Source organism: Coffea arabica, chromosome 2c (assembly GCF_036785885.1).
Source record: "Coffea arabica cultivar ET-39 chromosome 2c, Coffea Arabica ET-39 HiFi, whole genome shotgun sequence".
NCBI lineage: Eukaryota > Viridiplantae > Streptophyta > Magnoliopsida > Gentianales > Rubiaceae > Coffea > Coffea arabica.
Genome location: NC_092312.1, coordinates 9,713,823 through 9,738,394, shown reverse-complemented (window position 1 = coordinate 9,738,394; position 24,572 = coordinate 9,713,823). Strand labels below are relative to the sequence as shown.

General features: G+C 36.9%; 4 protein-coding genes across 9 annotated transcripts; all 4 read right to left on the bottom strand.

Moving 5' to 3' along the window:
• Nucleotides 1-949: 949 nt before the first annotated feature.
• LOC113725822 (RNA pseudouridine synthase 5) lies at nucleotides 950-6,723 on the bottom strand. 3 transcript variants are annotated; one of them, XM_072074243.1, is made up of 14 exons: nucleotides 6,176-6,717; nucleotides 6,004-6,061; nucleotides 5,756-5,783; nucleotides 5,610-5,656; nucleotides 5,422-5,512; nucleotides 4,557-4,716; nucleotides 3,603-3,690; nucleotides 2,843-2,927; nucleotides 2,647-2,722; nucleotides 2,409-2,476; nucleotides 2,197-2,266; nucleotides 1,782-1,860; nucleotides 1,341-1,434; nucleotides 950-1,261 (listed from the first exon to the last, which is right to left on the bottom strand). In XM_072074243.1, the coding sequence occupies exons 1-14, from the start codon at nucleotides 6,303-6,305 to the stop codon at nucleotides 1,199-1,201; spliced, it is 1,137 nt and encodes a 378-aa protein (XP_071930344.1). In that variant the 5' UTR covers nucleotides 6,306-6,717; the 3' UTR covers nucleotides 950-1,198. The 3 variants fall into 3 exon arrangements, with proteins under 3 accessions (XP_071930344.1, XP_071930343.1, XP_071930342.1); XM_072074242.1 differs by having other exon boundaries at nucleotides 2,870-2,927; nucleotides 6,004-6,723; XM_072074241.1 differs by having other exon boundaries at nucleotides 6,004-6,719.
• Nucleotides 6,724-6,864: 141 nt separating this feature from the next.
• On the bottom strand, nucleotides 6,865-10,413 carry LOC113725823 (uncharacterized). Its single transcript, XM_027249210.2, has 4 exons — nucleotides 10,008-10,413; nucleotides 8,517-8,669; nucleotides 8,034-8,339; nucleotides 6,865-7,806 (listed from the first exon to the last, which is right to left on the bottom strand). The coding sequence occupies exons 2-4, from the start codon at nucleotides 8,649-8,651 to the stop codon at nucleotides 7,180-7,182; spliced, it is 1,068 nt and encodes a 355-aa protein (XP_027105011.1). The 5' UTR covers nucleotides 8,652-8,669; nucleotides 10,008-10,413; the 3' UTR covers nucleotides 6,865-7,179.
• Nucleotides 10,414-12,224: 1,811 nt separating this feature from the next.
• LOC140035013 (uncharacterized) lies at nucleotides 12,225-16,812 on the bottom strand. The gene is made up of 6 exons (XM_072074240.1): nucleotides 16,346-16,812; nucleotides 15,396-15,504; nucleotides 14,199-14,329; nucleotides 13,973-14,047; nucleotides 13,723-13,869; nucleotides 12,225-12,536 (listed from the first exon to the last, which is right to left on the bottom strand). Exons 1-6 carry the CDS (start codon nucleotides 16,661-16,663, stop codon nucleotides 12,417-12,419), a joined length of 900 nt encoding a protein of 299 aa, XP_071930341.1. The 5' UTR covers nucleotides 16,664-16,812; the 3' UTR covers nucleotides 12,225-12,416.
• A 961-nt stretch (nucleotides 16,813-17,773) lies between these two features.
• LOC140003979 (uncharacterized) lies at nucleotides 17,774-24,572 on the bottom strand. 4 transcript variants are annotated; one of them, XM_072074235.1, is made up of 12 exons: nucleotides 24,405-24,572; nucleotides 23,889-24,243; nucleotides 22,641-22,720; nucleotides 21,543-21,651; nucleotides 20,755-20,822; nucleotides 20,520-20,597; nucleotides 20,049-20,113; nucleotides 19,781-19,847; nucleotides 19,505-19,687; nucleotides 19,041-19,097; nucleotides 18,768-18,863; nucleotides 17,774-18,200 (listed from the first exon to the last, which is right to left on the bottom strand). In XM_072074235.1, exons 1-12 carry the CDS (start codon nucleotides 24,555-24,557, stop codon nucleotides 18,066-18,068), a joined length of 1,446 nt encoding a protein of 481 aa, XP_071930336.1. In that variant the 5' UTR covers nucleotides 24,558-24,572; the 3' UTR covers nucleotides 17,774-18,065. The 4 variants fall into 4 exon arrangements, with proteins under 4 accessions (XP_071930336.1, XP_071930337.1, XP_071930339.1 ...); XM_072074236.1 differs by having other exon boundaries at nucleotides 22,641-22,702; XM_072074238.1 differs by having other exon boundaries at nucleotides 23,889-24,236; nucleotides 24,405-24,530.

The window sequence follows — 24,572 nt, the reverse complement described above, 5'->3', positions numbered from 1 at the left end:
CGAGAAAATGTTTGTCTTTCAACAGTTTTGACGGCTAAATAATCAACCGAACACTTTGTGGTTACACGTTTTGCCTGGACTTTTGTATGCATTGTGCTAAAAATGTTTTCCCGGAGTATAATCTTGTCGCACATTTGGCGACGTCCTTTTTGGCCTTCTACCCTTTAATTCCTAGATAAGAAAGAAACAGAGAGAGAATGATGGAATTGTGGTGGGGGAGGAGGAGGGAGGGAGTGGTGCGGTGTTTTTCAGTTTGGAGACTGCTGCATGTGGCAGCCTAGATTTTTTTTCCCTTCCCCCGCAACTTCAGCCTGGATTAGTGGTGTTTATATTAGTGTGTATCCATCTAATATATATATATATATACACACACACACACACACACACACACAGAGACAGACACACATGCGTGCATGTCCATGTCTCCATTAATTTAATTGGTGGGCGTGGGTGGTTTCAAGAATCCATCGCCATTGATGACAGCTGTATGGAGTATGGAAAATACTACACTGGTAGTGCAGACTTATTACATAAAAACAAAGGGCAGATGAAAACAAATGACTTTCACAAGCAGTCGACGTCAGCCTCCTATTTGTTTCCTATAAATAAAAGTCTAGGCTACAAAATCATCAAGTTGCACCACGTGATAATAATATCCGGAGGAGAGTTTTTTTTTTTTTTTTTTGTGTATTTACACGCGATGGTGCAAAAGGATTTTAGCTGTCTCTACATGATACTACTAGTATTTACTATTACGCCACCCGGCCCCACCTCATTACTTATGCTTTACTATTAGCCTTTAATTCATTTCTCACACAAGTCAAACGGCGTCGGATGGGAGGAGGACATATTAGTAGGAAGAGTAGTATCAGTTGCTGACCTTGGGTGGGTATGTATATATGACAGAAGTTAAAGGCGTATGCATGCATGGGGAAGCAGGAGCAGAAAATTCAGGAATTTAGCAAATACAAAAAAGAAAGGAAAACTAGCATTTAATGGTTTGCCGACTCAGCAGAGGGTGACGTCATCAATGAGGCAACCGATAGCATCAGCATCAGCAGATACTTACTACAGTATATATTAACTTTGCCATAACAAGAGGGAAGTGGAATGACAACAACATACATATAATAATGATCCGGAGTGATGCACAGTAGACCAAGCCTTTAGACAGAGGTTGATCGGGTCATTTCCAATATCAACCTCTGCACTCCTCCTCCGTCGCCAAAATAGAGGGAAGTGGTGCGACAATCTTGATCGGCTGCAAAAGAGGAGACTCCACAATCATAACTATAATTACAATAATGTGAGTCGCCTCAGGGAAAGCAGGGCAGACTCACCTCATGTGTAGTGGGGTGAGCAAGAAACAGCTGATGTGCGTGCAGATGATATCCGCAGTCTCCTGGAACTGGATTCTCAGGTCTCTGATATCCTCTACCAACAAAAATATATAACAGGAAATGCCATGATATATGTATGTATATATATATATATCAGATGATGAGGCAATATTAGTTTTCTGCTGTCGAAGAAGCACAAGTTAACACTCAGCAACACTTGTATTTCCCATACCACAGATTTATGTTTTGTTACTGTTATTACTTACTAGTATGAAATCAAAAGCTTGCTGGTAATCACAATCTTCTTTTTTCACTAACAAAATGTAAACCACAAAAAAAAAAAAAAAAACCTGTTCACTTAGAACCCAGTAGTACAACTGACACGTATACTAATTGTTCAATTAAGGCCATCATGCTATAAGATAGAAAAGCGGCTTGTACCCATCCTGAGCAAAGCCTTCATCTATGAATTCAGGATCAAAGCAACTTGGCTGGCCCCCAGCAACATAAAGAGGATCACCTGCAGAGAACCACGGAATAAATATACACTCGGACGCCATAGCTGGTACATGCAGGAATCAGTGCTTTCAAGAATTGACTATCAACTATGGACAGCTGACAGCAATTTTGCTAGTGTTCCAAGGTGCTTATCCGCCAACCCAGGCCGTGCTATGACACAAAACTTCCATACAACAGTTTCTTCATCACCCAATCAAATAACTATTCCGAACCCAGCAAAAACTTTTTTGTCATCAATAATAACAAACATTTACCCGTTAATTTTCCTGGTTTTACCTCGACTGTTACATGTCAGTTCTTTGGTTCTTTGAAACAAATCTAATTTCTCAGCATGTACCTAGCAATGGGTGCCCAATGAAAGAAAGGTGAATACGTATCTGGTGCGGCCTTCCAGATTGAATTTCCACCTGTTGAACAGTATTGTTGCAAAAGTAAAAAAAATGTTTGTGATATATATAAGAGTAGAAAGAAAACAGATCAAAAATTTTGGATAAAGCCAGATAACATATGACTTACATTTCAAAGACATGAAGTATTTAACAGGAATACCTGGACCAATGTGGAACTATTCTTCACATTCCTTTCCAGAATGCTAACCTTGCTCAGAGCCGGTTTCCCTGGCCAATGTAATGAAAAGTAAAATCAGGAACAGAGAAGTATTTATGAGTAAATGCTCTCAAACAATGTAAACGAAATGCCTGGACTATCTAGAGAAATGATAATACCTATCTGCACATCAATACATGGTCAAAAAAAAAAATAGGAAAACGGGGTAATGAAGGAGAACCTGAAGCAGAAGCAACATACAGCCCTTTGGCTACACCAGGATATTTTACCAATCCAATTGGCTGGTCTATAACAACCTATCACACAAAAGTTCACTTTCTGGTTTCAATCCAAAAGTCAAATAGAGAAACTGTTAAAACAACAAAAGAAGAGAGAGAGAGAGAGAGAGCAAGTATGAAGTTCTCCATCAGTATTACCTGATCCTGATGAATTATACCACTTACTAAAGCACGGTAAAATTTTGAAATTTTCCTTGTTGAATTGAATCTTGCATTGTTGCAACTAAACAAGTAAAAGTTGCATACGAAATCAGCTATGCAGTAGAAAAAACAGGAAAACAAGAAACATGAGAAAGAGAAGTCAATAATTATGACCAATCAAACTGGTTTAAAACATGGTTTTGAATAATAAGTTATGGCGTTAAACATACTTTCGGAATATCTGGAAATGGTTTGTACACAGCCATAAGATGTGTTTTTTTCTTGAAAATAAAATTGTTCAAACCAGCTTTGTTGATCATAGTTGGCTAGGCCAACTGTATCTTCACCAAGAAATGCAGAGTGTAGAAGTAAACTGAAATTAATTTTCTGGAACAGTGACAATGAAATCTAAATCTAAAAGCAAATGTGAAGCGCTCAAATCATTTCATTCTTTCGAACATGCTTGCTTTTGATTTCCTTTGAAGTTTTACTGTTCTAGTATGGGATTATCTTCCATCATGTTTGTTATCTTTTCCTTCCCCTCTCTTAAAGAAGAAACATAAAAGTTTCAGCTTAAATTTCCCTTGGCAATTTCAATTTATATATGTGTTCAAGGGAAAAGCATAGATCACCCAGTTTCAACTTCCAAGGGGCTAAAGCTGAATAGTTGCCACCTTCATTTAATCATTATGATAAATCAATTGAAACTGAGTCTTGGATGTGTAAAACCACAACAGAAAAATTCTCTCTTCCTGACCTTTCATTCCCGACAGCTGATGTCCCATCAGCAAAGTATGCTGCAAGGCAAGATTTTGCCAACTTTGTCTTTGCACAAAGCAATACTCCTGGAACCTCAAAACAAGTATATAACAATTCAGGAGGGTTGTAAGAAATGCAAGATATCTTACAAGTGACATCTAGATAAAAGAGAGAAATATAAACGAGAAAGGTTATGCAGGCTACTGAACATTTATCCAGCTGATACAACGCAAGGGGTTTGTGCCATTTTGAATACCTTTATCAACCATATATGACAGAAAAAGAACAAAGTGACCAAAATACTTTTAGAGCAGAATTTTACATACTAGAAACATCCAATTGTCTTGCAGCTCAATGAACTGAAATGTATCACACTACATGGACAAAAGTGCTGTGAAGATCATTCTATCATATTTTTTCTGATATTTGAACGTGAAAAAAAAGAATTGGAAAACCTTCATATTTTAAATTCTGTAAGTATGCAGGAAAAGATTAAAGCTTCAGCTAGCAGTCAACATAATAAGATATACATCCTTAAAACAGATGGAGATTTTACAAGAAACACTATTTGATATGTAGAAGACTTGCCATTGATGAAAGCTGCAACAGAAAAAACAATATTCACCCTAAAGATTCAATTGCATTAGAACCATAATCCTAGCTTTAATATTCTTAGTCCAATTAATATAAAGTCCCCAACATGGGCAACAATGCTAATTCATAAAATAAGGAACAACTTGCTGTCAAAAGAAAAAAGACCAAAAAAAAAAAAAAAAAAAAAAAAAACTATGGAACAACTTTTGCAGTATTCATTAAAATTGTGAATCTTTTAAGCATTTCTATTGCCCCTTTCAACTTATAAACATTTAGGGTTAAATTTTTTATGGATTCTAAATGTACAGATTTCCACAAAGCAAAAGCCAGATGAGTGTTTAAAGAATACAAAGCTGACCTGATGTGCCCCTTCCAAGGCGATGAACAGGTACAGCATGTGGTTGTTTACATGAAGAAGTTCCCTTGTTTGTGCGCCACTCAAGTTGTGACAATACAGTCCGCTGCTGGAAGAGTCCTCCAGGAAGAACTTGAAGACCGGAGGGTTTATTAAGAGCAATCTGAACAGTTGCACGGAGTTGAACATGTACAGCAATCTAGTTAAGAGAGATACCACAAAACAGTGCTCTAAAACAAGTAGATTATCCTTATTCTTTTGGCAAAGCCATTATTTTGCATGTTTACATGGTAGTAGGACTGATCATTGGTGAAGGTAGTAGCTGCCTATCTGGTAGACCACCTACTAATGCGGTTTTTGGGTAAGAGCACCAAATAAAGGTAAGAATAAGATTTTCTTTAAAATTAGTGCAGCAAGACCCACCAGTAAAAACTAAAATCGTTACTGCAGCAATAATAAACAGCCATCGAGTGTAATGAATCTTTTCCTCTAAGAACAACAAATTTTCCTTCTATTATCAGCTATCAGAAGAAGAGGGCGGCAAGGATATTGCTGTGAAGCAACCTTTTGCTAATATTGTATACTTGAAAACTTCAAAATGAAAAAGAAAAAAAGTATCAACTTGAAAGCAGAGGTATCATAAGCAGAAAGTCTTCATAGGGTCACAACTGAAAACAATTGCACTTCTTAAGTTTACTACATGAAACACAACAGTAAAATTTCAGGCTGAACATATCAAGAGTTAAATGAGCCAAAGCTCATTAAGAACAACAGACTGAGGAATTCATACTACTTAATAAACTGTGTTATTGATTAAGAAACTACTATATGGGTCATAAAGAAAATGAATAAAGGTCAAGTTTTTAACCAGATCATTGTCTTCAAACAGGACCTCTAGGAGGTAAGGTGCATGAGGCTCTTTCCAAGGAAGCCGGTGATAGACGAGTTCTGAGCCAGCTCTGCGAAACATTGGTTTTCGATCTTAATTGACAACCCAAATACAATACATCACAATAAGCACAACAAAAAGGCAGTTTGGTGGGGAAAAAATAAAACCTGAGGATTGTGTTGGGATCAGTGATAACAGCACCATCAACCTTAATCTGCAGCCAAAAATAGCACTCAACTTACAGAAAACCCAGCCAGCCATGTAGTCGGGAAATTTTCAGAATTTGGACAATGGTACCGAGAAGAATCAAAACCTGTTTGTTCTTTATTCTCTGCAACCAACTGCTCAATTATCAGCACATTAAGAAATCTCAAAATCTTAACACAAAACTACAGCTTATTCGGCAATTAGTGTCAGCCAAAAAAGGATATAGGGGAACGAAAAAAATTAAAGAAAAATAAATAATTCTTTTGAAGGAAAAGAGAGAGGTTATAAAAACAATTTCTTGGCGATAGACTAGGAAGAGAAGGAAGTTAAAAAAGAATACTGTAAGAAGATTACCCCTGAACGGGAGCTGAATTCTTGTACTTTTTGGAGTAGTACTCGATCACTGTCAAACCTGTTAAATTGTTGGGCAGCCAAAAAATAAAAAATAAAGAACGAAAAATTGTCAGGAGTGCCAAAAACATTACTAGCCTCATATAAGTGAAGGATTCGGAGGGCTGGTAAAGACCAGCGTGAGGAGGTGGAATGAGGTCACGGTATGTTAAGCCATCATTCAAGTCCGGCCAGGGCTCTCCGAATGTCATAATGGGCAGGCGGGGCAGCGTTGTTGACGGGAGGGGTTTTCCACTGCTCGACATTTCCGATTAAACGAGTGTTATTGCAGATAATGCGAATTTGTAATGTTGAAAGGTTGTAGACTTGTTTTCCTTGTTTCTTTTCTTGGGTTATAAGATTTCAATCGAGTCACAGGCATCTAACATATTCATACCTAATGATCTTCCACAAAGTAAAGCTACCTGATTCATCCATATTTTTTGTTCCTGAAGATCAACGTAATTGTATGTACGTCTGTCTAAGTAAATTATCTTGTTTGTTTGACAGTCTCGATTTGTCTCTGAATTTCAAGAAGTCCATTCAGATGTAAGAAGGATTAGTTAGTAGTTTTGCTTCATCTTTTTCTGACATCTGAATGAGAAATAGAAGCTTTGGGAAAACTTCCTACTGTTACTTAGGTAAGGGAGAAGAAGATCAGAGATCAAATTTGGAGTCAACACGCTTCAGATTCCGAAGAGTGGACATTTAAATAAGACCTAGTCAATGATGATCATTTCGATGGCTTCTGCAATTTTCATGAGAAGTTTTGGTACTGGGAAAATGAAATCGACCTTGACCATTCCACCATTCATAAACAGGAAATGAAGGGAAAGAAACTCTTTAACCAAAATCCAACAGCGCAACTAGAAACAAGGATGTGTGCCTGAAAAAGTCTACATGAATAAATATTACTTGTACTCAAATCACTCTTTCCTCCAATTATTTCATAAGTGAATCTCTCACAAGAATACTCTCATTCCCTCTTTATTCCTTGAATAGCCGAATGCAGTCTGAGGATAGAAAAGGTGATGAAAGAAGGAAAAAATAGACATATATAAACACCACCACCCCCCACCCCCCGGCGGCGGGGCCGGGGGTTAGCACAAATCAGTAGAAGAAAACCAAAGAGAGCAAACATCAACAATACACGTTGGCCGATGAAGATGGCACAGCAATCGACAGAGGAACTTTGTTCCAGTCAACAATCTCGCCACAATGGCCACTATTAACTCCAATAACTGCTCCATGAATCGGACCATTGACTGAAGTTTCGAGGCTAACTGATTTTCTGGTTGCAACTGCCTTTAGACGATATCGCTCAGCTCTTGAGCCAATAACCTGTCCAAGAATGGATGCAGCAATAGTAAACGCCATAGCTGTCTTCGGCATCAATACGGACTTCCTAAGCATCCCTATAAAAGGGACAGCTGCATGAACGGCTGCAAACCATGAAGGCGAAAATTTTTCTGTATGTTCTCTCCATACTCCTAAAGGAACATTAGCTGCCATGCCCAAAACACCAATCACAAGCATTTTTTCAGGCAGTGGCTGTGGTCGCAGATTTTTTGCAAAGGCAGTCCGCGCTAAAGCAGCTCTAGCTGCAACTATTGCCGGTGGGCACTTGAGCTTCATGCCAGGAGGGGGCTGAAGGGCCTTCGCTACAATAGGCAAGACACCACTCACAGCCCTGTAAGACTTTGCAATTGGACAATTCCCATTTTGCAGCCACTCATTGCTCATAGATTCATGTTTCAATTCCCCACCCTGAAAGATCAGAAAAATTCAATCAAAAGGAATGTTCGCACAACGGTATACTTATTTGGACGGGGATATGAGCCTTTCTGCTCGCCAGTTGCCTACAGATTAAAGAACTCTGTCTAAACATGTTGTCTGCCAGTGATCATCAGGACTTAGTAATACCAGAGAAGTTTAGAACATGAGCCTATGCAGCTCTAGGAATTGACATTTCTACAAATTAAAAGATCACATACCTTCGAAGAAGAATCTCGTTTGGATGACTGGGAGTTCTTTTTCTGATTCTTCCACTTTTTCGAGAATGCATCAAAACCAAAAGGGCCACCAGGTCCAAAAGCTGAGAGGCTGATAGTAGCTGCCTTTGCCGCCAAAGGATTGAAATGGGCTGGTGCAGGTTCAGATTCTGGCTTTTCATGAGGAACAAAGAATCTCCCTGAAAGTGGAACAACACCATTCTGCCCATGAAAAAGCCTAAATGCCATATCAAAATTGGGGCCATCTTCAAATATAGGACCTTTTCCTCCACATTCCTGGTTAGGGCACTAAAAAATAAGGAAATGTATTAGTCCCTCCACGTCATGCAAATTTACTAGGACATACACAATATATGCTGCATTCATCATGACCAAAAACACCATAATACATACAACAGGAGTAGTGCAATTAGCATGCATCAACGAAGCTTCTGACTAAAACTATCTAACAGATACACAACTTACAGGCAATGGATGCGCCATTGATGCTGAGAAGGAGAAGTTAGTTGGCTCATTAATGTTCCTCAAGAAGGGACACCTAACAATGCCTTGGTGAAAAGGTAAGGACTCTTCATTTGTGTCCCTGACAAAAAATTCCATCTCACAAAGCAGGATGACCTGCAGAGAAATTGTACACAATTCAAACAGCCGTAATTGTGATGATATGAATGAAGTTAAAAGGGGAGATGTGATTTTCAGCCATCTTTACGTCATGAGCTAACAAAACTATCAAAAACAAGATAAGGAAAAAAAATTAATGAACTGTCCATACAAAGACAACTAGAGATTCAAGGACACCTTTCCTTTAGAATTATACAATCCCTCACATTTGTTTTGTTCGTTAATCTTTTTTAAATAATCTCTCCAATAACAATCTCAGAAGGGCATCTTTCCTCCTAACTAATGAACCCCTAATCCTAAAACCTAAATAGTCACGGATAAAGAAAGAAATCATAAAAAATGAAAAATCGGGAGAAAACCCAGCATGGGAATTTATGAAATCAGGCTGAGTTTGCATTATCAACAGAATTTGAACTCAAAACAAAGAACCTCATATTTACCGTAACAAGTAATAAAGTATAGAACAATCGCCCTGAACAATTGGAAGCATAACTCACATACCAAAAACATAACTACAATGCTTTCTTCTTATACAGCTACATAGATAACTATACAGCACTGATCCAATTTGAAATTTATGAAATCAAAAGATTTGACAATCAGAAGTATATTCAAGTGAACTGTACGAGTTCGTTTCTTATGTAAACATTATTCCGTTAGTCCGCAAGAAGAAGGTGTGCTTTTAAATATAGACCACATAAATGAACTGCCCCCCTTTATATCAAGACACAGAGCTCCTGGTTTACTCAGGACATAAAGGTCACTTATTGTTCATCAACTATCATGAATAAAAACACAAAGAATCCAGTAAGTCAACAGCTAATGGATCAAAAGACTCTCTGGACACCCAAATTCTGATGTCCAACATGCTAATAACAAGCAAATTCTCAAGCACCAAAAGCTCGACGTGCACAAATCAATCTGGTTTGGTTTTTCTTTTTAAGGAAGACAGTCAAACTAAGAACATACGTGGGAAAAAGTACACACTTTGATTAAGGATCCTCATTCAACTCAGGATTCCAATCAACTGGGATAACCAGAGCATCTATCTGAAAGCCAAAAGCCCAATAAATAAAAAAAAATTAAAAATTTGGGCATATGAAATCAAAAGCCAAACTCCAAGATTAGACCTTTGCATCCCATCAACAGGACTACCCAACATTCAACATCAAAAAGCCCATAAACCATAACTCATTATTTACCGGGAAAGTTGCTTAAGAGCATAAATTTGAATAAAATCCAGAATCCAAATCAGAACTAAACTGCAGGAGAACAAAAGCCCACAACAGAAAACCAATAAACCATACAAACAAGAAAGGGAAATATTGATCATACCTCAGATGAACGTGAAAGAAGGTCCGAGAAAGGAATAGACAAAAAAGGATCTTTGAAGGCGAAGAAAACTAGATGAAAGAAAAAACGAAGGAAATATGAAGTAGGTGGGGTGGGTTTTGTTTCGTTTGGTGAGGCTAGAAGAAAGGACGAAAGAGAGAAGACAGATGCCTTAGTTTCTCTCTTTTTTTTCCTTATGATTCTTTAGACAGGAAGAAGGGAAAGACGAACGACGCCGTGGAGAGCACACGCCAAAATCGAGCAGCGAGGACACCACGAGCCGGCCTAATTTGACAGCTTAGACTTTTTCATTCGGAGAAAAGAAGTCCATTCCATTTTCGGTTTTCCCCTAATAATAGTTTCAATTTCTACAGAGCAAATGGGGAAGAGGAACTAGTCAAAATCTTAAACGCATTAATTTGCTGCTTTTGCCCTTTTCTGAATTCAAATATAGGACTTTGTTGCCCCGTAGGACTTTTTTTCATATATCATGCAATTTTCGGTAGTGTAAGGTTTGTTTAACAAATTATTTAGTCTACAAGAAAGTCATATTACTATGATTAGTTGAGAATGGTGAAATTTGATATATGATTCTTAATATTATTTCTCTTCTCTAGGGTATATTTTTATGTATATAAATTGTCTCCCCTAACTTTTTCAAATATATCTCCTATAATTTTTTGATAAAATTTTTGAATTCTACACAACGACCTTTGACTTTTAGCGCGGGCGACAATGGAAGCTTCCAATGCTGATCACGTTTGCTGGAATCGCGCACGATGGCCATGCGAACTCGCATATAAAATGTCATATTCTTTGAATCTAGACAACTGTCACTTTCATTATTTTGTAGTTTCCTACCCAAAAAAAAAAAATTTATATTGTAGTATTTTATATATTTTTTTTTCCGGGCTGCCGGACGCTCGTAAATTCTTGCCAAACAACAATGATAAGACCAATTAAATCAGACCAATTATTGTGCCACCAACAAGACAGCACCAATGGTCCATTACTCGCACACTTGGCCCTTCTTTTAACTGATTTTTTGGCCATCAACCAAACCAATACAATTGCATCCACTCCTTGCGGCTCTGTTGTTTACTGGGACAGGGGCATCTCAATGCCCAACCTCTTGTACAACCGACCTTTACTTGAGCGATGCATGATAATTCGATTCGACACTTAAATTTAATGAATTCATATTTTAATATGTTAAGATGTACTCCCTTTCGTCCCACTTTGATAGTCTTGTTTTTCTTTTTTCGTCTGTCCCAAATTGTAGTCCACTTTTCAATTGAAGAATGTAATTTTATTTTAATTTTCCTAAAATACCCTTATTTAATGTAAGTTGTTGTTACTATAAACCTACCCCATTTAATGAGAGTTGATTCTTTTTTTACCATCAATTCAAGTTCCCATAAAATTATATTCTATTTAATGTGAGGGTATTTTAGGAAAATAGCAATCTAAATTTACTTTTCCAACAAAATTAACTACTTTTTGTTAAATTGCGTGAAAAAGGAAACAGGACTATCAAAGAGGGACGGAGGGAGTATTTGATAATAAAAAATTAAATATTTAAATTAATTACGTGACACTTAGCAAAACTTGATTCCAAAAATAAGTAATAACCTATTCATTTATCACTAAATATGATATACACTCAAATATATTTAATTTAATACTTAATAATTTAATAGATTCAAATTTCAGATTTCACGCTTCAGTTTTATCAAGCACGCTTTAGTCTTTGGAATGTGACTAAACCAGCAAAGCAAAGCAAAGCAGGATGGGTAATGCAATATGCCCATGCAGCAATGTCTATTAGGCAGTAAGGTCAGCAGAGCTCGAACTGCATGCTTTTAGCGGTGAAAGTCGTTGCTTTGCCATTTTCCCTGATTTTTACAGTGGAGTTTGTTACCTGCAGCCCAGGGCATCAATTTAGTTTACTTGCCAACCACTCTGACAAAAACCAAAGCGGCGCCTAACGTTTACAAGAATACTACAGTGCTCAACCGCTCATAGTCAAACAAAGTATACTTGCCGTTTAAAACTGTTTGTATGAGCCTGTCTATCAATGAAAGACGATGACAACCACAGCAATTCAGCACCAGGGTTTTGAAATATTCAAAGATTTAATCGACAGAGAGGCATTGCTCTTTCTCGTCAAGTTTCTCTGCTGTGTCGATGACCCTGTCGTACTAAACTGTAGTCCAGTAATAAAAACTTCAAAATGATGGATAATTTATCAACAGAAAGGCAATGCTTTCTTGTCAATCATAAACCGCAGACTGTATCTAATTATTTACAGAATCACAAGGTGAAGCAAGAAGCAAAGAAGACCGGTAAGGCGAAACAAAAATCATATACTTGGGAGTTCCGCTCATCTTCAAAAATCATATATCCCGCACACTACTTGCAGTTCGGCTCATCTTCAGATTTCCTGTACTCGGGCTTCAGCTCATAAGTGCCTTGATTTGATCCCTTGTTATTATATACGCAGAGAAGTTTAAGCATGTCTTTCAGAAATTGCTGCAAAGAAAAAGGTTGCCAGAAGAAGAAAAAACTCATTAGTAAGATGGGAAGATTACGAGAAGGACCAGAAAGACAAGGCCGTGAAGCTATTCCTATACAACATATAACACCAATATAAAGCATAAACAGAATTATAAAAAGACTAAAAGAGCTAAGTCCTTCATTTAAAGTTGTCGCCAGCAACTTCAATGAAATGTTTTTGTTCATATTTCCAAGTCACTTCAAGGAAATTAACAATAGATCTGGCTGGAAGAACATAATGTAGAACCATCAACTGTAAAGTTTGATGTTTTCATACTCCTGACTACATGTAAGTGAGTACTTGAAGTTGAAGGGGGGGGGGGGGGGGGGGGGCGGGATCTCTCTTTCAATCATCTGTGGCAGTTCCTATTCCCCTCACCTAAAGTCCTTGCCTATTCCATTATTTGTTCCTAAACATCTGTCTCCATATATTCAGAGCAATTTGAAAATAGGACAACCTCACAAGGCCCAAGCACAGCTACTTGTTCCCAGGCTCAGTTCCTCCACGCTCAAAAAGAGTTGGCCCTAACTTTATCAGGTAAAATTGCTTTTTTTTCTGGCTATCCAGACCGAATTTCCACTTAACCAGCTGAAGTTGGATTCAAACTTAAAAATAAAGCACATCTGTTGCGCCTTAGACATTTTCTTGTGAAACCTTAACAGACAAATCATCCCCCCCCCCAAAAAAAAAGAAATAAGATAAGATTAATTTTTCATACACTGATAATGTATATACTATTAGCATTGGATAAATGACAATTATGCAAAATTTGAATTTGAAATTCAACTTTTGCACACATGTCATGAATCCAACGGTGATAGTGTATATACTGTCAGTGTATATAAGATTTACTCAATAAAATAAATACATATTCTTGTGAAAGCTTAACATAAATTTAAAAAAAAAAAAAAAAAAAAAAAACCTCTGGTGGAGCTTAAGTTGTTTGTCTGCCAAAATAACAACTGGATGGGAAAACTTTACTGGAATAACATCTAATTTCAAGAAATTTCCTATACCGCTGCATCAACATGTACAAGTACACAACTTCAAGAATAACAGCAAAAACTACCCTTTTAGATGCATGAAATTAGAATGCATGGTACAGAAATATCAAGTACAAACAAAAATGCCAAATGAAGAAAGAGGCTTAAGCTTACACACCTCTGGTTGGTCTGTTTCCTGAATAAGTTGTTTTAGTGTCCAATTTGGTTGCCTTTCAAAGAGCTTGAACATGATCTCTTCCATTTCATTACGGTCCCTTCTTGTTCTTTTCAACTCTGAACTCTTAACTGGCATTTTCCTCTTCTCCTGTTCAAGAATGCAGGCCTTTATATGTATATTTTGATGGCAGACAACACAACTATCCTATGAAACAAAAGCAGCAACTAGAAGTGAAGATTCCTTGAATTACTTGAGGTCCTGAAGCCTTTAGACCAAACAATCCGGGCATAGGCCTTAAATGCTGACCACTATCATCGTCAATAACCTGCACAATGGAAGGTTACATCATATCATGAGAGTAGTATTACTCATAAAATGTGAAAGAGAGACCATAATATATCAAAAATACATCTTATGATGCAAAATAAAGGATATTGATCCTTATTTGGGAAAAAAAAAAAAGAAGAAGATTCTACCTGTATCTGTCTAGTTTTTGTCATGTATTTGGTTGTCCTCTCACGGCATAATTTTCCATAGTCCTCAATGGTTTTACCGTGAGGCTTCATGTCAAATTTGTGATAGATTTTCCCTTCCACAGAAACCTTTCCTGAAATGACAAAGAAACTCTGTATGTATTTACTTTGAGCAAACCAAAACCTAATGAATTACTGTCAAATACTTAGTCCACGTAAAATGTTAAAAAACAAGGGCACTAGGCTAAACTATGGCCATATGCAAACATGTTTTGTGGGTTTCAACGGAAGTTATAGATTAGGAAGGCAGACATCAGCAGCATAAAGGTTTCTTTTGCATAAAAAAAAAATTTCAAAATCAATGAAAATGATCCACCAAAGATTATTCAGTGAAACAGTAAAACTAGTAACGTGATAGGTTCTAAACCAGGTTAAATCAGAAGATATTATTCTGTGATCAAAATTAGAATAAAAAATCAAGCAATTTTACCATGACTACAGGACAGAATGTGAGGAAGAAAATGGAGTTTTTGAAGGATGTAAACATCACGCAGAAATTTAAAGTCTCACAGCACAAATGAAATTTACTAGGACTACTTGTTAAAGAATGTTATCCTGTCAAATCTAAAAGATTAAACTCAACTGGAAATTCCAACTTATCTTGCTCTCAACTCCATGCTCGTTTGAATTGAGGTTAGGCATAACACTTCTGGAAGATTAATCTAGCAACCCATATTTCACCAGTGATGTGCCTCCCTCACCAGATAAGTGATAAGTTAGGAAGAAAGAGCAAAGAGAAACAATAAACAACAAAATGGGGATAAGACATCACCCACAAGAGTACTGCTGGAAAATTAAATCAATGGGAACTTTACAATTATAGGAATCCGACAACAAAGTTATTATCAGTTCTAATAGCCTTAATATAGATCGGTTCTGTCATACATAAGACTCCAATTCGTAAAGAATAACAGCACTTAAATTTCTTTGAGTGCTACACGCTACAATCAAATAACCAGTACAGAACACAGCCAAATTTTATAATAGAAGTATGAAAATTTTCGAAAGGTAAAAGATATTTGGAAGCGGTATTAATTAAGTATTAATCCAAAAAGTTAGATGCCGCCAAGGAAAGAAGAAAAGAACAAGACTAAACAGTTCGTTGGATTTTTTTTTTTATGAGGTAGAAAATGCATTCACCTTGAGCTGACTCGGAGAATACAGACATTGGAATAAAATCCGTTGACATGTCCATGGAATAGCACTTGGGAATGTTTCCAGATTCCACGCCAGCCAATTCCATAGTGAACTGATAATAATTTAAACAAGGAATGAAAATTGGAAGAAAATATATACTCATAGGAAAGAGAACTTGTATGCAAAAGAAATACTCCAATCCTTCTGCTCGACCTGAAAAGATTGACAAACAAAGGGAGGACGAGAACATCACAATAAAATCTCCATGCACAGAATATGGAAATACACCAAAAAAGAAAGACGTGCTGTGTTGATTTATCTTCTCAAAAGACTCAAATGGACCCGCAAGCAACGAGGCATCCCAAACAGAGATATAATTTTGTCGTAAACCAACTTTAGCCGGACTTAAATGGTTCTCAAAATTTTGAAAAAATAAACAAAGTAAAAGGAAAAGCGGAAAAACATCAAGACCAATCCCAAAGCATGTTGAAAACAAAAGTAGTTGAATTGTGCTAATACTAGGATAAATCTTCTTAGTTTGAAACAGAAATTTGGATAGAAATATGGTCAAGTTCAATATTGTCTATGTAGCAATATTCCTCTCCTAGTCCTAGAACACCACAACACCCACATGCATGCTTAAAAAGAAGTAACAGACGACAGCGAGACACAAGCCCAACTGTGATAAAAGAGAATAAGTATATATTTGAAAGCAAGAAATGCAAAAGCATATATCTACAAAACTATCAAGGACATATCCCAAACTTAAAACCTTTATGACAAGGATGATGGTGCCTCACCCTCATGCACGCAATTTTACTCTCTACCCTTAAAAGGTTGTAACAGTAAATTCAGGGTTCACAATTCTTGCATGCATTCGGAATAAAATAGGCAAACAAGTAATTGAGAAACTAAAGAATGCAGGAGGGTAACAGGAGGTAGAATTGAGATACCTGAGTAGAAGAGAAGTCGTCGTTGGGGAGTAAAGGGTCGACGGCGACGACGACTTTGGCAATATGCCCATCAGAAGAAGACGAAAATGACAATGATGACGAAGTGGTAGAAGAGGAAGAAGAAGAAGAGTAGTCATGAGGATGATGCTGGTTCAAAGAACGAGAAACGAGGGGAGGGCATTTCATTAGCCAGACGTGTCTCTCCGCTTTGCTCGTCTCCAACTGCCCATTCCTCCCAATCCCGTTATTGTTGCTGTTTTCAATGCAAGTATAACTGTTGGTGGTGGAGTTAGGGGCGATGGCGGCTTTCTCCGCCATGACTGAGGTGGCGGGGAGGAAAACAGGAGGCTTTATTTATTTATAGTTAGATAAATGGAGGCATCAGCGACTTAGAGGAAAGGACTGAGGTGGAGTCTGGCGCTTGATCTGTTGTTCTCTTGGGAGATCCGAGCCGTTCCCTTCTTCTCCTTTTATTAGATAAACATAAAAAGGAAAGAGAAAATAGGTAAACTATTTATCCTCTGTATTTAGTGTGTGTGCGTGTGTGCGTGTGTATATATATATATATATATATATATATAGCTCCAAGATATCACGTCTCTTTTTTGGAAAGTGTAGCTTATTAGGGAAATGATTACAATAGTTTGTTTTATTAGAGAGTGAATAAAATCTTCATGAGAATGAAAATATGCTGTGTGTATTTAAATAACAGATTATTTAAAATAATTTTTTGAAAAATATATTATAATATTTTTTTGATGTGATATATGCGAGATAAAAAATGTGATTAAAAAATATATTTAAAAATAAATTTATGTAAATAATTTGCTAACTAAACACGATAGCTATCAATCTTAGGTTATGATAGATCAATTAATTGATGAGTTGATTAGGTGTAGGAGCACGACGACAAATCGCATGACATTTTGTAATTTTGGAACAGAAAAAAATGCATTTTTTCCCGTGAGAGGCTTGTTTCAAGCTTCATCTTGTTCAAATGAACCGGGGGTCCTCTTGTAATCAAGTAAGATCTTAATCGACTATTTTAGGTCAAGACCTTCAATCTGTCTTGACACTGAGTGCAGAAAAAATCTGGACAGATTTGTCTTACCCTTTTCTGTGTTCAATATTCGTGGCCACAAAATTCCCAGCTGAAGAATTACCACAGTACCTTGACAAGTTACAAACAACCCAAAATTAAAGAAAATAGTGTGATAGCTACATCTGACAAGGGCAGAAAGATGATTCTGTTTCTGAGAAAACAAGTGGAGAGCCAGGGCTCGAAGACAAATCTAATTATGACTATCGGTCTCCCGACAGCTAGTAAAACTGACAGCCTTTCTGATGCTGAAAGAGATACTAAATGCTCAAAGATCTTCCTCCACCTATCTCCTAAGATTTGAGATAAAGGACATAACCTGAATTGAATTTGTTCACACAATCTGTTTCAGCTTGATTTAATAATGACACATATACATGAACAATAAGTTTGACTCGTATAACCCCAAAAAATTTTCGTCATACTCCACTTGATTACAGGAAGAAACAATAGCAACCCAATAGTACAGGATAAAGAATAGCGTTCCAAAAATCCAGCGCCACGAATGGAAACAGCAACAGCAGCCAAGCTGCTCCTCCCACATGATTTTTGCTTTCCTTTATGCATCCCTATGTGATTCTCATAGCAGCTCAACAGGTTTAAACTGCGTTTGCAATTGAACTAAACTGCAACTGCGTCTGAGCTGCTGCTCCCAGTGGAATTTGCTTTTCTCTCTGCTTGAAGTGACCTGCATAAAGCCTCCAGTTTTTCCTTCTGGTTCCTTGTTCTCTCCAGCTGTTTCTTTAGGAGTTCACGCTGGATAGAAAGAGGCACCAAGAGAAGTTATTTAAAGCATAAAAGGGGATTCCAAAACCCAGAGAACACATTATAGTAACCACCATATATATTCACTGCAACCAAAGGATAAAACGATAGCTACCAGTATGTCCAACTTGCATGGTGATGTAGCAATAAACAAGAAGATATTTAGAGCCTCTTCTAGGTTGCAGCTGTTGGCTTAGGTCGGCATTTCTTGAAGTTTGTCATGTTTTCAGGATCTCAACTTTATTAGTGTTTAAAAATCATGCTCCCAATGTCATATGGAAAATGGTTAATGTTCTGTTTTTCCAGATGCTCCCTAATTGTTACATTAACTGGAGAGGGGTGATTCTGGATAAAGAGATGGTCATCAGATTTATAAAGCTCCGCTGAACAAGTTTTTAACTTATGCATAAAAATTGTATTCACACATAACACGGAATACTTGCTCTTGAACATGAAATAGGGAATTATTGCTCGGACTTCAGAGAGGATGAGGATTGATAAGAAAAGAGGCTCAAGACTAAAGCTATAAACTCATGTGAGTTAAAGTCAACCTCTTACCTCCTCAACAAGCTCTATGAGAGATATATCTGATTTCTCACATTTGTTCTTCAAGAATGCGTTTTCCTTTTTAAGTTCCTTAATTGATTTGGCCATCTGGACTCAGATACAAAAAAGTTGAAAATCAGAAAGTGCTTTTTCCTTCCAAAAGTGCAGTAGTGAAGAGAGTAATCCTCATCAGCAGGTTGGGAGAGATTCAAATACCATTCTATAGCTTTAGATTAAAAGTGCAATAAAAGGGCAGAACAAAATTAAAAGCATATTGCTGTCTACCTTCTCTATTTCTTGCTTGAATGTTTCAAAGACCTCATTGCTTTTCATCAATGCTTCCTGAAAACAGGCAACAAGAACTACAAAAGTTCAGCAAAGGAGACAGAAGATACCCAAGCTAACATTCTCAAATAATGAAACACACCAGACATGCCTGAGTTTACTTTTCATGTGAACAGTTCAATTAACAAAAACATCTACATATTGTTAGTTTCAGGACAACAGATTATTCACATATTCAAGAGAAGTAAACATATATTGATGGACACTAACTACTAGAAATTTTCAATAGCAATCTTATAATGCAGGTCATCCCCCAATTAGTCAATAAGGAGTTTCCAACTCAATAGTCATATAATCAGACGTGTAATCCTTACAGTTATTGATCCGACATCAACTCTAAATCTTGTACCAAACAGTTGGAAATTTGGTAGAAACTCAAAATGTTACAGCACAATATACTCAACCTGGAATTGCTGGAATTTGTCTCCATCAGCTGTCAACTGTAATCTCAAATTTTTTTCAGTTGCTAATAGATGTGACACCTGCTCAGCATACAATTTCATCTGTGACTGTTCCTGGACCAATTTCTCCTCATGTTGCTTAAGTTTTAAATCAGCAAGCTGAAGTTCAAGTTCCTTTTGCTTCAACTGTGAAGGAAAAACATGAAGTGAGTTCAAATTTGCAAAAGAGAAATAAAGAAAAAATGAAGAAGTGGAAGTTTATCAGATCAGCAAGTTCACCTTCTGGGCATGTTGCTGTTCAGATAGTGCATATTGGTCAGCAAGTTCTTTCAACTTGTATTTTAGCCTGGAATTAAGAGAATTGAATTACAAAGGAAAAAGGCCAAACATTTTTCTTTCAAGAAAGAATCACACACTAAAACTGAGTTCAAGTTACATCCTCAGTATAAATTTATTAGATCAACCTCACTTTTCATAATGTGCTGATATCATGGTTTCGCACATGTTAGATGGAAGTGGATATGGTGACAAATTTGTGTAATCTTACATCTCATTTTCTTTCAACTGAGACAGACATTCATCTTTCTGTTCATCCAGCTTATTGCTTACTTCCTACAAAAGAGAAATTCAAATAAAAAAAAAAAAATTCAGAATGCTGAAAATGGGAAACAAATCCAATGCTCTTTTCTGAGTATGTAATTGAAGACAAGCCAATATAGAAATTCATCATGTACTTCCAAATCATTTGATGCAACAGTTATTGACTTTTTCTTTCATCTGTAGGCCACTATAAGTGATTTTACTCCCATTAGAAAACCAGTAGGCAAGTCAAGAAGAGCTTCCACAGCAATTCATTCGAGTGACAGTATAGTTAGGGATGTCTCTGCTGCTCAAATGAAAAAGAAAACAATTCATCACTGTATTCTTACCAGCCCATTTCTACATGTTATCAGTTTCCATAAACATACATAACTTTCTTGGATATACTATGCATAACAAACAAAAAAGTCTTTCATACTTTAATGGCATCTTGGAACTTGTTTGACAGATCTTGTCTCAAATTCTGACTCTCTGTGGACACACGTCTGCATTCATCCTGCAAAATATTGTAACCCAGCAGCATCCATCAGAAGCACATTACGCCAGGACTAAAGCTAATTTACAGAATTCAGTCAGATCATTTTTGCAAAGATCAACCTTCTAACAAAAATGTTTGTTTGTTCTAAAGGTACCATAGAAGAAACAGGGCATACCATCAGCGTTTTGTTCTGACGTTGCAATTCTCGACACAGTGACTCAAGTCTATCTCGAACAGCAATGGCTGCACAAAGAGAACAAAGCAAACAAATCAATACATTAGAGGGTAAAGAAGTGCAACTATCTCCAACAGAACAATATGCTAGTAAACCTAAAGATATTTTGACTAGTTAAGATGATTGACATCAGAGTGACACTGTCAATTTGATATATACTCATGACGTAGCAAATTGAAGGGGATATTCATGCACCAGCCACATAGGCTAACATAAAGGCAGGTTGGTATATTCCTTCAACACATTATGTACATAGACAGGGAAGCACTAGATTTGAAGCCATGAAGAGACAAATCTAAACCAGATATTGGAAAGAATCCAAAAAAAAAAAATCATGCAGCTGAGAGTCCCATTGCTACTTATTTTTCCCTTTGTTGTTCTGGGAGATAGCTCTGTCCAGAGCTTTTAGACTTCCCTAGCCAATGTTGCTAATAAACTATAAACGTTTAAGGAACATCCTGTTGCTGTTATAGCTTAACTTTCTTCTCTGTTATCGTCAATCAGTATCATGATAATAGGACCCCCTAACTGCTGTCTCAAAAACTCACATTAACAACTTAACCACAACAATACAACAATAAGGTAGACTTGACATGCTATGGCTTCAACAGCTGCCCCTACGAATTTTCAGTAACCCATCCAATAGGAATGCTTCAATTCAAGAAAATGCATACTAGAGATGCCATGGTAATATAGAATCCAAAGCAGATGCTACAGTAACAGGGTACCAGAATCTCTTTCAGCAAGAACGTGTTGATACTTTAAAGTGAACTCCAGAATCTCCTTTTCCGATTTAAATGTGCGCTTGGCATTCTTACGTTTCCCTTCAGTAGCCTCCTGATATGTAAAGTAGTAAAAAGATCAGAATGTAAGTTACTAGTCAAAAAGAAATTAAAAATGAATAAGCAAAAAGGTGGGGGGGCAAAAGTATTTGAAAAAGTTGAAACCGAAGCTTAAAGCTGTTTTGAAGAGCACCTTGACAGATGCTCTGAAAATCAGCTTTTTTAAGCTTCAGCTAAACCAAAAGTAGTTAATAACACTTCAAGACAGCTTGCAGCCTTGAAAATGATAATCTATGGAAGACATCAATTTCTCGTGGTTTAAGAAAATGGAAAAAAGGCATATGACTAGTTCTAAACCAAGTTAAATGGACAAACATGATTAACATAATTACTCCTGACAAATGGTAAAGGCTTCTTTGAAAGAGTTTCAAATAATTACACCAGAAGTAGAAACTCTACTAGAAAATCTAAAACTGGATTTACAGCTAGGGGATCCCTTCTCATACACCCGGATGATTTCCCAATTTGATGGATGATAAGCAAGAAAGAGTCTGTAGACATTCATGATAATCTCAGAACTTGTTGGATATTTGGATCAAATGCTATAATTTGGTAGCTTAGAGTGACTAAAAGTGAATATTCTTTTCCCATTGGCTTAGCATGTGCTTACATGTACTAACTTAATTTTGCTCAGAGTTGATAAACAGCGACTACAAGAAGCCAGGATACAAGTGTTAGATTTTCTGATTCTATACTCGCTGGAATATGCTTAGGGACACTTGCTAAAGTGAGTGGTGCTACCTTCAGGGCTACAATCACTTCCAAAATTTGTCTTCTATTTGTACTAAATTAAGCCAGAAAACCCAAGTAAGCACAAAGCAAATATTTGTGGAGAATATAAACGCAATGTGCCAAAATCGGATATTGATTGCTAAAAAACCATAAAATTCATGGCAGATGCATAATCGGCCAAAAGACAAAAGCACAATGAGGACTAGTCACCAACAAGAGCCAAGAAAATGTAAGGACAAAGGTATTACTGACTGCTTTTTTGTTGTTTTCAGCATTTCCTGATGAAGACATCCCCTTGCTATCAACTTGTGGACCTAAGATATCACTATTAGCTGCAAAAGTTTTACAGGATAATAGTAAAGAAACTTACTTATGTCTTAAACTAAATAATAAAGTTCAAAGATGAACTCATTAAATTTGAAATACATGCATCAAAAACCTGGATCCACGTATCACTCATCAACATATGGCAGCAGATATGTGCAAGAAATGACTGGTAAAATAATAAAACTTAAATTCATGTGAAATGAGAACTGATCCAGGTGAAAAGGTTGCAAGGTATCTCTTTAACACAGTTAAATATTGTCCACCAAACCCTTGATACACTCCAGAAAATGAAAGCAAATACCATCTATTCCTTGCCCTATTTCACTTACTTGGTTTTTCAGAAGGAAAAAAATAAATCTGAACTTTAATGTGGTTGTTGTTGAATGTCGGATGTGGGCATTGGTATCACAATACTCAAGAAATCTACATGTAGAAACTAAATCTATGATAGCATAATTTAAAGATGATGCACAAAAATGTCCAATTAATGAATAATACAGATACAAAATGAACATCCAGATCCTAAATTGGCCAACGAAGGCCAATTCCAAGCCACTTGACCTAGAGTTAGACCCCAGCCCGTGCATCTTATTCCACTTCCCAAAAAGAAAAAGAAAAAAAGCATACAGTGGAAAAGCGACATGTAAGATTGAGGACATTATCACATACAACAGAATCATGGGAGAATCATCATCCTGAGAAGGAAAATGCAACATCATAGATTATTGAAAAAGAAAATGGGAAATTATTTTGCAATCACTCAATGGAATACATTATGCAGAATTCCACCATTATCATGCATGAAAATTTTTCTATTCTTGGTTCTCATTTTGGAGGACTGTAGTTCAAACTTGTGTACATTTTTCCAACTTTTAAGCAGTAGCAAGTTTGTATAATTGATGTCTACTTCTAAATTTAACCAAAAAATCCCAACAAATACTAGCATAATCATTTTGCCACATGACCAATTAATCAATCTGGATATGTAGGCAATTCACCTGACAAGGCAAATGAGGTCTAACGTCTTTAACCACGAGAAAAACAACATACTTTTATCGTGCCATTCGCCCGCACTTTCCACAATATTCAAATTAAACTTAATGCAAACTGTTCAAAGCAAGTGTAAAAGAAAATAAACCATAAATACTACTAATTAGAGGAACAAAAAGTTACATTTTCCAGAACTTTGACAATCTTCCTCGACTTGTGCATTTCCACGACTGGATTCAGCATTTTCTGATCCCGCCACCACCGCCGTTGCTTCTTCACTTTTCTCCTCAACCAAATCAAGGTCACCATCACCCACTAACTGAGGCCTCAAATTGGGATCCACTAATTTTTCCTCCTTATAATCAATCGGTTCCGGCTCCTTGTCTTCGTCCTCAGTCTTTGGAGTTTCCGGGCCCAGCTGGTCGACTGTCGAGGAGCTCTCCACAAACCCATCAGGCAAGGAATCTGCCTCCGGAAGCTGATTCGCGTCAGGGTTAGGGCTCATAGTCGGATTGGGATTCTCCATATCAACTGTAAACTGTCCACAAGAAAATTCCTCATACAATCCTAGTTCTTGACTGAACAACGAAACTTTTGAATGCGTTCCAGTTTTGTGAAAGAATCCAAGGAATGTGAAAGAAACTAAAACCCTAGCTATTTTAATTGACAAGTAATTGCACAAAACAATGTAAGGATTACCAGAACGAGGGTTTTCTGAAGGGGGGACCGGAGGAGGGAACTGTTGCTTTGCTGCTTTGCAGTTCTGAAAGTGAAACTTGCACACCTCGGTTGATCTCGGATCCTTTTTCGTGGACTAAACGCTACTATTATTTTTTTTTTTTTCGGTGACATAAATCAATTCTATCC